At 47.9% G+C, this 12251-nt stretch overlaps 1 protein-coding gene across 1 annotated transcript in view; it reads right to left on the bottom strand.

Annotated features, from left to right (window-relative positions):
- Positions 1–12251, bottom strand: part of MDGA2 (MAM domain containing glycosylphosphatidylinositol anchor 2) — a 217951-nt gene that overhangs the window by 102694 nt on the left and 103006 nt on the right. Inside the window, exon 5 of the mRNA XM_054635413.2 lies at positions 8883–9015. Within this exon, the coding sequence (XP_054491388.2) occupies positions 8883–9015 (133 nt within the window). The remainder of the gene's footprint in view (positions 1–8882; positions 9016–12251) is intronic.

Here is a 12251-nt window from a genome sequence, read left to right as displayed (position 1 = left end):
GTCCCTGTCCTGCAGGGAGTGGAATGGGATAATCCCAAACCAGCAGGAAACACACCCTGGGCTTGATAAATGACTGGGGCAAGGCTTTCTCAGACTGGGCACAAAGCAAACACTCATTGAGTCATCCTCAACACTCTTAATTAGACCAGGCTAATTAAGGCTAAGCACTTTGGACCAGAGAAGCTTTATTTGCTCCATCCTTGGAATGTTCCAGGTTGGATGAGTTTTGGAGCAACCTGGGAGAGTGGAAGGTGTCCCTGCCCTGCAGGGAGTGGAATGGGATAATCCTGAAGGTCCCATGCCACCCAAACCATTTTGGGATTTATTCAAGGATCAGATGAAGATGTTGAGGGAATTGGAAGGGGTGGAGTCCCTGCTGCTGCCTGGGATGGGGAGCTGAGGCTGGGATCACACGGGGAGGAAAATCCATCTGTCATTCTTGGAGCAGCCCGAAAAAATCCACTGCCAACGTGTCATAATTACAGTGAGACAAATAGAGGTATTTAGGCTGGATGTATGGAATTGAGGAAATGTCACAATTGGCTTTAGGGATTACTGGAAATGCAGAAGAAACCCAATAATTTAATAGCAATATCAAAGTACAGGCAGCAAGTCATGTCCTTGACAAGGCTCTCAGCTGTGATGAATGGAAATGAAAGGACATTATTTCCTCCAGTTTGGGGCATTATTTGAAAGGCAGAACCGAAGTAATAGAACATAATTGAATTATATTTTTATATCCATTGCTGTGTGTGCATCCATTTCATTTACAGCCAGCATTTCTTGCAGGAACACAAAGCCAATATTCCTAACGAGACACGCGGTGCTCAGAGAGGAAAGGTTTGAGCTCCCTGCCAGGCTGGAAGCAGCATTCCTGTAACTATTTACTCCAGAAAGTTCAAACAAGAGTGGGTTGGAATTCCCAAATTTCGAGTTAGAATCAGAAAATCACAGAATGGAGTTGGGAGGGAGCTTAAAACTCATCTTGTTCCACCCCCTGCCATGGCAGGGACACCTCCCACTGTCCCAGGCTGCCCCAGTGTCCAACCTGGCCTTGGGCACTGCCAGGGATCCAGGGGCAGCCACAGCTGCTCTGGCAATTCCAGCCCAGCCAGGAATTCCTTCCATAAATCCAACCTAAGTCTCCCCTTCTTCAGCTCCATTCCCCGTCATCTCTTTTTTTTTTTTTTTTTTTTTTTTACTGTTATTTTACAGGGGAAAAATCAACTTTTTGTTGCCCACCCTGCAATAGGGCAGGTGCTTACTTTTCATCATCAGGCCATCAAAAAACTCAAATTACCCCTAAAAAATATAAACCCAGGGAAAAATAAAAAAAAAAAAATCCTAAAACTGAACAAGCAATGAAAATCTCTTTTATATTTTTCTGCGTTTATCCTCTGCTGCTACAGAGAGATCCCAGTGGAAGTTGCACACCACGTGAAAAGAGGAAAAAATTCTTCAGCTAAACAGTGCTAGAGTTCTAGAACAGTTCTAGTTCTAAAAATTCGTGTTTAGGCAGATAAAACATATTTATCTTAATCTCATAATTTCTTTTTTACTTACTCTCTCTTTTCTCCTATTTCCTTTTCGCTGCCTTTAAATTTCCAGCACTTCCAGGTCAAGAAGAAATAAAGAGAAGTTTCTCAAATCCCAGATCTTTCAGGTTTGTGTCGTTTTTTTTGACTTGACACATGGAATGACTGAGGTAAAATATTCCCAGAGGGGCTTTGAGCATTGCAGTTGCTTTAGGATCATCATGGAATGGCTCCTCATGGAATGGTTTGGGGTGGAAGAGGCCTCAGGGATGATCTAATTCCAACCCCTCATGTCACAGGCAGGATTTAGGGTTTTCCCTGGCACACAGGAGAGATTTCCAGCTGGCAAAATACCTGGATCTGTTCTGGGACAAAGGGGAGGCTCCCCCCATGCAGGGCAGGTGTCCCTTGAAGGCCAGAGCCACCCTTGTCTGTGTCCCTGAACCTCCCACTGGGGTCCCCGAGCAGTCAATGCTCCTGTCAGGGATTAAAAAGAATAAAAATCCTATTTTTCAGTCTGCCCCGAGCCTGTCCCTGAAATAAAGAGGCTTAAAGCTGAGGCAAGAGCAAGATCATTTTGTCTGTCAGAAATGGAAAACTCTGAGGTTCAGGGAGCAGAGCGGGGAGTTACAGGATAGAAATGAAGAGTGGAATTATCAGAGAATTGTAACTTGGAATATCCTGAGTGGGAAACATCCACAAGGATCACAGAGCCCAACCCCTGTCCCTTTCCAGACCCCCAGCACTCCCACCCTGGGCATCCCTGGCAGCTCCTGCAGCTCTGGGGCTGTGCCCGTTCCCTGGGGAGCCTGGGCAGTGCCAGCACCCTCTGAGGGAAGAGCCCTTCCTTAAAATCAAAAACTATGAACAAATATAACTATAAATCACATTTATGAAGGCTTTTCAGCTGAGCTCAGTGTTTATATATTCCCAAATCTCCACACAAGCCAATCCAGGTATCCCTATCCCATTCCTCAGTGGAATTTCCCTTTTCCCCCCTCCTCTAGAACTTTTCCAGAATCCCTCTATTTTTCCAGCTGGGGCGGGGGGGCTGCAGCTCTGCTGACTCACATCTTTATGCTCCTTTTTCTCAGGATTTCAGCTGCTCACAGTGACCCCAAGATGTGCACAAGCCTCTTTTCCCAGTCCTGCTGTCGAAGAAGGAGTCAGGATTCTTTTGTTCTCGTTCTCAAGGTTGTTTATTGTTTCTCATCTATAACATTCTTTCTCCAACCTGCTGAGATCTGTCCTTTGCTCTAAGCCATACAAACCCCTTCTAACTCACAGACCCTTTGGCTCCTTGGTTATCCAGTCAGGCTGGCTCAGCAATTCTTTTCTTCTGTATCCAAACTTGCTTCCATCTCTATTCCTTCATCAGACTCTACATTCAAAAATCTTTCTGCCAAGCACACACACACATCTGTGAGACTTTCTTGTCAAACTTTCCTCCTTCCCAAGAGTGGGGATTTGATCCAGAGGCGCTGAGGGAAGCAGGATCCTCCCTCTGGCAGCTTAAACCCATCATGGAATTGCCCCTTCCCTGCTGAATTTAGATCCATGCAGGATTAAATCCATTCAGGATTAAATCCATGCAGGATTAAATCCATCCCAGCCATGCCAAAGTCAGGCCTGCGAGCCGAGGTCGTGGATCCAAGAGCCCCTAGAGCACAATTCCTGCTTTCCAAAAATAGAAGGGATGAGTTGCTCCTCAATCCCCTGAGTGCAGCTCTGCCCAAACAGCTCCAGACACCTCAGCCCAGCCCTGCTGCAACAGCAACATCCTAATTAGTGGATTAGGGCTGGCTGCCTAACGAGGAGCTGCCAAGGAGGGACCCTCAGGCTTCTGGAGGACACGGGAACAAACATCAGCAATGTGCTCGGGAAAAGGGAGCTGGGGTCCAGGGATGTATGAAAAGGGAATTTGTTGGGAATGCAAGGGAGCAGCTCTGCTTGGACCCGGTGTTTGTGGGGCTGGGAATGTGGAGAGCTCTGCATTCCCACAGGGCTGGGCTTCTCCAAGGAGATCAGCAGGACCTGGGGGCACTGGGATGATGTGACCCCTAGGGAATAGAGGAAATGCTCTTTTTACACTCATGGAATTGTTGAGGTTGAAAAATGCCTCTAAGACATCGAATCCAACCATTCCCAGCCCTGCCAAGGCCACCACTGACCCCTGTCCCCAAGTGCTCCATCCACAGGGATTTAAATCCCTGCAGGGATGGGCACTCCAAACCTCCCTGGGTAGCTGTGCCAGGGCTGGGGAACCCTTTCCATGAAGGAATTTTCCCAGTATCCAACCTGAGCCTCCCTAGGTGACATTTGAGGTAATTTCCTCTGATCCTGGAGGTTTTTACATGGAAAATGGGAACCCAACCTCCCCGGCTGTGCCCTCCTGGCAGGAGCTGTGCAGAGCCACAAGGGCCCCCTGAGCCTCCTTTGCTCCAGGCTGAGCCCCTGCCCGGCTCCCTCAGGGATTCTGCAGCCCCTGCCCGGCTCCCTCAGGGATTCTGCAGCCCCTGCCCAGCTCCCTCAGGGATTCTGCAGCTCCTGCCCAGCTCCCTCAGGGATTCTGCAGCCCCTGCCCAGCTCCCTCAGGGATTCTGCAGCCCCTGCCCGGCTCCCTCAGGGATTCTGCAGCCCCTGCCCGGCTCCCTCAGGGATTCTGCAACCCCTGCCCAGCTCCCTCAGGGATTCTGCAACCCCTGCCCAGCTCCCTCAGGGATTCTGCAGCCCCTGCCCGGCTCCCTCAGGGATTCTGCAGCCCCTGCCCAGCTCCCTCAGGGATTCTGCAGCCCCTGCCCAGCTCCCTCAGGGATTCCTGAAACAAGACACCCACACTCCCAACAGGGAAAATCATGCTGCAAAGGGAAAGAGGGAAAGGGAAAGAGGACCATTCCTCATTCCAAGCCAGGACCAGATTCCCTGTCAGCCCTGCAGGGAGCCAAAAGCAGCCAGGATAATGGGATTGGTGGGGCAAGGTTTAGACAGGACTGGGGGATCCCTTGGAATCCTTTCCAGCTTTATTTCCTATTATTCTTTTTTGCTAAAGAATTATCCTGGAAAAGCTGTGGCTGCCCCTGGATCCCTGGAAATGTCCAAGGCCAGGGTGGGACAGTGGAAGGTGTCCACCCTGGGACAGTGGGAGTTGTCCCTGCCCGTGGAACTGGGTGGGATTTAAGCTCCTTCCATCCCAAACCATTCCGGAATTCCATTAAACCATCCACCTGCAGTGCTCAGCTCGGAGCACCCTCAGGATTTCCAGCCCCTTCCATGCAGATCCCACCCACCTCCCCCCAGGAATGCCAGGAAATGTGAAGAGGAATATTTTTTTTCCACCTTCCATAATTCCCTTTGCAGTGCATTGTCTGACTGACGGGAAACAAAGCAAGTTTGTCACGACAGGCTTCAGCCTAATCGAGGGATTAAAAGTGAATTAAGCCTTTTTTAATTTGTCTCCCACCACATGCCCCAGACAGAGCAGCAGCTTCAGCTGTGATTTCAATGGGCTGTGGCAGGCAGCTGAAAAATCACGGATTGAAAGACTCATCTTGCTCGGGAAAAGTTCCTGGGCTGGTTTATTTCCTCCTGGAAGCTGCCAAAGCTCAGCCTTAATTTATGGATTAATGATCACCTGCACGAAACTGGCTGCTAATAGACAGAGTAATATCATTTCCAAATGAATCAGTGCCACCCAAGCTGCTTTGTGGAGCGAGATAAAAGCCTGATTTGCTTTTCCTCAATCATATTACAGGAGCTATTCGGAGGAGCCCAGAATTCCCGTGGTTTTCTGGGTAAATATCCTGCTTTTTCTCTGGCATTTTGAAACAATGAACGCTCTTGAAAAGCTCCATTCAGGTTATTCTTAGCTCAGAGTGTCGCATGTGCCATTCAGCAGGAGCTGGGGGTAAAATTCCCTTTTTTTAGTGCCTCCCATGAAAACTGGTGACACCATCAGCTGTCAGTAATTCCTCTTTGACACTCAGCTGAGCTGGGTTTGGAACAGCAGATCCAGGGATTTCTGCACGAGGAGGAATTTGTTGCTGCTCACAGAAACCTGAGCAGAGCACAGTCCAGGTGGAGGCAGAGAGAATCCCAAAATCATGGAATAGCTTGGGATGGACGGGGCTTAAATCCCATCCCAGCCCAGCCCTGCCATGGGGCTGCTTCCCTTCAAATATCCTATACATTGAGATAAGAAATTTGCAGATTAATTGCTGCCTTCAGACACAAAATCAGTCTCAATGAGCCCCTCTCCCTTCTGCTCCAAATGATTGTTTTTAATTGTCACCTTGGGCTTTGGCCTGTGCACGGTGACACCTCTGGGGTGGCTTCCGCTGCCCCATTTCCAGCCCCTACTTTGGGTTTTGGGGCTGGTTTTGTGTTTTAAACTGGTCTGTGCTGGAAAAAATAAATGTTTTTGCCTGAAAAGTGAGGTGACAGCATTGGAGGAGGGGGCTGAGGATCCAGGGTCTCACGGAACAGCTGGAGAGAGGGGATTGTCCCCCCCCCTGCCCTGTGCTTGGGAGACTCCACCTGGGAAACTCCAGCTCTGGAATGCTCAGCACAAGAAAGTTGTGGATTTGCTGGAGTGATCCAGAGGAGGCCACAGAGCTGCTCCAGGGCTGGAGCCCCTCTGGAGCCAGGCTGGGAGAGCTGGGAATGTTCCCCTGGAGAGGAGAAGGCTCCAGGGAGAGCTCAGAGCCCCTGGCAGGGCCTGAAGGGGCTCCAGGAGAGCTGGAGAGGGACTGGGGACAAGGCATGGAGGGACAGGAGCCAGGGAATGGCTCCCACTGCCAGAGGGCAGGGATGGGTGGGAGATTGGGAATTGGGAATTCCTGGCTGGGCTGGAATTGCCAGAGCAGCTGTGGCTGCCCCTGGATCCCTGGCAGTGCCCAAGGCCAGGCTGGACACTGGGGCACCCTGGGACAGTGGGAGGTGTCCCTGCCATGGCAGGGGTGGCACTGGGGGGGATTTAAGGTCCAATCCAAACCATTCCATGATTCCATCAAATGCAGAACAGCCAAATTTCCCCATTCTGATCCCACCAAGTGCAGCTGAGTTGAACACAGAGCCACAGCAGTGACGATAAATCTGGGACATCCTTGCCCCTCTCAGGTATTCCTGGCTCTCCATCCCATCCCTCCAGCTTCCAGTTAAATCCCATGGACAGGACAGGACTGAAACAGCTTCAACTTCAGGCTCTGATTTTCATTACTTTGGATTTATCCTGGATTCCTCTGGATTTACAATTTCTCTAATTTCTCCTGAGTTACACCAGGTGAAGTTCAATTGAAGAACTTCTCTGAGGTGCAGTTTTATTAAATAAGCAAAGTTTTGGTTTAGAGTCACCCCCACCTCAGTCCCTGTCCTTAATGAGCTCCTGCATTAATCACTTTGCACATCTAATCCTCCCCTTGATGCTTGTGATCTAATTCCTCGTGGAAAAGAGGGAATCCTTGTTATTTTCCAGGCTTGTTTACTTGGGAAATCACCCCAAAAAAGACAATTTTCTCCCCAAATTACCATGGCATGTGTAAGGTGACAATAATTCCTTCTTTTGGCAAAATTGCCCCAGGATCACCCATCCTGGGCTCAGGCAGTGAGAGTTTGCTGCTCCCCAAGTCCTGGGACTAAATTTCTTTGAAGATGAGGCTCAACACAAACTGAGACTGAGCTGGCTCCAACAGCAAAGCTATTCCAAGGAAAAAACCCCAATCCCAAGGGAGTGGGATCAATCCCCATGTTCTCTTGCCATGGATGAAGGTGGACAAGGGTCAGAAGTTGCTCCCAATTCCCAACCCCAGCTCCCATGGAAAGGTTTCTCCTGCCAGGAAAGCAGAGCTCCTCATGAAGTTCAAACCTCACTTCAGGATATTTTTTTCCCCTGGAAAAATTTATGGGAGTGTAAATTAAGGCCTTCCAAGTCATTTTCCTGGATATCTTCTGAGCAGACCATAATTCCTTGGAGCTGTCCAAGGGTTGTGGACAGCAGTGGGAGACCACAGCTCTGCTGTCCCACCAGCAGTTCCAAAAAAGCTGGAGGCAACTCCTTGGAATAAATCCCTGAGGATGGGAATGATGGGAAATATGGAAGAGGAAATAAAATTCCTTGTTGATCTCAGCCATGCTCAGCATTTTAATTTTGTGTTCATATTCTCCCTGATCTCAGACACAAATTATCCAGGCCTAACCCACCCTAATCTAACCTGGTGTCTCCAAATGTCCCAACACTTCCTGTGGAATTGTTATCCAAAGCACATTCCCCTGAAATTCCTGATTAGTCAGAAATCCAAGCTCAGTTTGGCTCTTTGGTGGGAGGTTCAGAAACCATTTCAGACACATCCTGTGTTGATCCTGGACACGGAGCCTTTAGGAGAGGTAAAATCTGGGATTTCCATCCTCCCCCAGCATTCCCAAGTGCATTTCTTGGGATTGACCCCTGGTGTTAACAGCCACAATGAGAGGGAGGGACACAACTGACTGATCCATACAGAATGACCCCAAAAAACAGAATAAATTCACAACAGATTCCACAAAATGGAAACAACTTTTCCATGGATTCTACCTAAAGGCTTAGAGACCTTCCCACGAAAGGATTTCAACACATTGGAAATATCCAATAACCCCTCAGATATTCCCATTTGGAACAATTAAATCTGAAAGGAAACATTTTGGTTGGAATCAATGAAGGAATTGATGTTAATGTCGATGTAGGAAAAGGTCAAGTCAATCCCTGCAATCAATGCCAGAGTAGAGAAAGGTTGGGGTTTTCCCATGAAATATTTTGTGGGATAAAAATTCTAAAGTTTCAACAGCAGAGGGAAGACAAGGAACTATTGGAGGGATTGCAGAGGTGATGGAGGGATCCATGGAGCCCCTCTGCTCTGGAGCCAGGCTGGGAGAGCTGGGAATGATCCCCTGGAGAGGAGAAGGCTCCAGGGAGAGCTCAGAGCCCCTGGCAGGGCCTGAAGGGGCTCCAGGAGAGCTGGAGAGGGACTGGGGACAAGGGATGGAGGGACAGGAGCCAGGGAATGGCTTTAAGCTGGAAGAGGGTAGATTTAGATGGGATATCAGGAAGGAATTCCTGGCTGAGAGGGAGGTGAGGGGCTGGGCTGGAATTCCCAGAGCAGCTGTGGCTGCCCCTGGATCCCTGGCAGTGCCCAAGGCGCCAGGTTGGACACTGGGGCTTGGATCACCCTGGGATAATGGAAGCTGTCCCTGCCCATGGCAGGGGTGGGAATGAGACGGACTTCAAGGTTCTTCCCACCCAAACCATTCCAGGATTCCCTGAAAGAGCCCCAAATTCCTGAGCTGAGTGCAGCCAGGGCAGGAGGTGCTGGGGCTCACCAGTTTTGTTGGAGAGGCGGAAGGACACCATTTTATCCGGGATGCTGCAGACATTCCGCACCGAGGCGATGCAGCTGTAGTTGGCGTAGTCCTGAGGTCGCAGATTCTTCAGCTTCAGGATCTTGGTTTCTCCCTGGAAAAGGAGGAGAGAACATCAGGAAGAGGCAGAGGCAGAGGAAAAATGGATATGGATCTGGGATTTCCATCCTCCTCCAGCATTCCCAAGTGGGTTTCTTGGGATTGACCCCTGATGTTACATCTCCAGGTGTCACCGTCACATTTTCTGAAAAATCCCTTTGCCGGGATTTCTTCTCCTGGGAAGCTGAGAAGCCTCAGAGAAAAAGGAAAACAATAATTATCTCATTTACTCCTCCCTGTTTTGCTGCTTTGGAACGTGGTTGGACATTATTTATCCAACAGGTGAATTGTTTTTACTTGATGACCAATCACGGTCCAGCCGTGTCAGGACTCTGGAAGAGGTCATGAGTTTTTCTTTAGTATCTTGTTAAACCTTCTGCCTGTATCCTTTCTCTATCCTTTAGTACAATTTTAGCATTCTTTTATATAATATAATACCATAAAATAATAAATTAACCTTCTAAGAACATGGAGTCAGATCCATCATTTCCTTCCTGCTACAAAAGACCCCGAAAATACCACACACAAGACACAACCCGACCGATCCAGAAGGGAGGACCCTAAGAAAAAGGAGTAAATTGACAAGAAATTCCACAAAATGAAAATAACTTTTCCAGTTATTTTCTTTTCTCTACCTAAAGGCTTCGAGATCCCCCCGCAAAGGATTTCCAAAGGATACAGGGAATATCAGCACTGGAAAGCCAGAGGGAAATCGGTTTGATGGAGTCCTTCAAGTTGCAAATTGTTCAGGATAATTTATTATAAGGTACAATTTTCACGAAGAAAAAATCCCAAGGTACTAAATTCCTCCTGTTTTCCTTTAAAAATGAGGAGCTGATGGATTCTATTTTTAGCCAGGGAACAGGGATGGAGCAGGGAGCTGAAAGGGACATGGAATGTCGAATTCCTTCAAAAATGGAAAGAAGAAAATTAATGGGAAATGGGAAATGTGAGATTCCCCCTGCAAAGTTCCAAAAGAAAAACATGGAAAAAGTTCATTTTTCGGCATCCAGATAAACACAACATCTTTAATCCTGCACAGCCTTAGGAAGACATGGAATTATTTTTAACAGTATCAGTGGATAAACTGCTCAGGAATGTCTAGGAAAAATATGGAAGTTTGAGAAAACAAATGTACAAAACTGGGAAAAAAATAAATCCATATAAAAAAATTACAGCTGAGAAGGGGAGAAAAGAAACAGTCCTTGAAATCTTGGAGAGACTTTGGGAATATTGGGATTTTGGTGGTTTCTATGGACAACCAATCCCATGGAAATGATGGGATTGAAATGAAGCCCATTGCAAGGCCAAGCCTTGGAGAAGCTGTTCCTAAAGATCAAATTCCTGCTTTAGGAGGTTTCTCTGAAATTGGGAAGGGCCTGGAAAGGCACAGCCTTAGGAACACATGGATATGGATAAAGTGGCCAGGAATGTCTAGGAAAAATAAGGAAATTTGAGAAAATGAATGTATAGAACTGAGAAAAAAACCAAACACACCAAAAAGATACAGCTGATCAGGAAAGAAAAGAAACAACCCTTGAAATTGTGGAGAGATTTTGGGAATATTGGGATTTTGGTGGTTTCTATGGACAACCAATCCCATGGAAATGATGGGATTGAAATGAAGCCTTCGAAAAGCTGCTCCTAAGGATCAAATTCCTGCTTTAGGAGGTTTCTCTGGAATTGGGAAGGGTCCTGGGAAAGGCACAGCCTTAGGAAGACATGGATGTGGATAAAGTGGCCAGGAATGTCTAGGAAAAATAAGGAAAATTGAGAAAATGCATGTTACAGAACTGGAAAAAAAACAAATCCATCAAAAAATACAGCTGAGCAGGAAAGAAAAGAAACAGCCCTTGAAATTGTGGAGAGATTTTGGGAATATTGGGATTTAAATGGTTTCTATGGACAAACAATCCCATGGAAATGATGGGATTAAAATGAAGCTGTGGAAAGGCTGCTGCTAAGGATCAAATTCCTGCTTTGGGAGGTCTTTCTGGAATAGGGAAGGGCCTGTCCCAGGCTGCCAAAGGCACTGAGTTCTGGAAGCTCAGGACAGCTCCATCCCAGCATTCCTTCCTTAGCTCCAGGTTGAACTTGGGCTGAACTCCCAATGGAATTCTGGATCCTGTCCCCAGCTCGCAGAGATTTATAAAAAATGTACATATTTTCCTCATTGGTTGGGATAATTAGTCTAATTATGTCTAATTGCATAATTATCGTAAATACAGCAAATTTAATCTCGTGCTCAGGCTGAGCAATTCCAATGAGTGACGAGGAGGATGAGAACTCTCAGAGAAAAAAATCTCCATCGAGATTTGGGATTTGGGACGTTCATTTTCCCAACATTTTGTGGATGAGGATGGGCAGGTTTGCTCTGTTTCTCTCCCCACGGGTGCTGGAACAAGTGCCGGATGTTTCCTGATTGGCTGGAAAAATCTGATCATATTTAAGGAGTTTGTTTGGATTTGCCCAGTTTTCCAAGTGTCTCCTGTGATTTGATTGTTGACTGGATTTTGGGATCATCCCAGAATATGGGCAAAAAGGGAAAGAGGGGGGATTCTGCCCCTCTCAGGTGAGACCCCACCTGCAGAGCAGCCCAAGCTCTGGAGCTGCTGGAGAGATCCAGAGGAATCCATGGAGCTGCTCCAGGGCTGGAGCCAGGCTGGGAGAGCTGGGAATGCTCCCCTGGAGAGGAGAAGGCTCCAGGGAGAGCTCAGAGCCCCTGGCAGGGCCTGGAGGGGCTCCAGGAGAGCTGGAGAGGGACTGGGGACAAGGCATGGAGGGACAGGAGCCAGGGAATGGCTGCCAGTGCCAGAGGGCAGGGATGGGTGGGAGATTGGGAATTGGGAATTCCTGGCTGGGCTGGGATTGCCAGAGCAGCTGGGGCTGCCCCTGGATCCCTGGCAGTGCCCAAGGCCAGGCTGGACAGGGTTGGGATTCCTGGGTTGGAAAGGGATGAGGTTTATGGTCCCTTCCCACCCAAAGCATTCTAGGACTCTGTGTTCAGCAGAATAATAAAAGCATCATAATAAAACATCTTTTTTGGGGGTAAAAAAACTGAGAAAACAAAAAAGGAAAACAAAAGGGAAACCTTTTGTTTCCCTTTCCATTCCATTTCACTTCCAGATTAAAATCCACCCTCAGAGCCCTGAAGGAAAAAAATTCCCTCTCAAAATTCCCAAGTCTTGATCCTCTGAAGCCAAATCCCCTCTGTCCCTCTTCCCATCAGCT

This window comes from Agelaius phoeniceus, chromosome 6 (genome assembly GCF_051311805.1).
Source record: "Agelaius phoeniceus isolate bAgePho1 chromosome 6, bAgePho1.hap1, whole genome shotgun sequence".
Lineage (NCBI taxonomy): Eukaryota > Metazoa > Chordata > Aves > Passeriformes > Icteridae > Agelaius > Agelaius phoeniceus.
The sequence above is the reverse complement of the archived record's forward strand: the minus strand, read 5'-3'. Positions and strand labels throughout refer to the sequence as shown.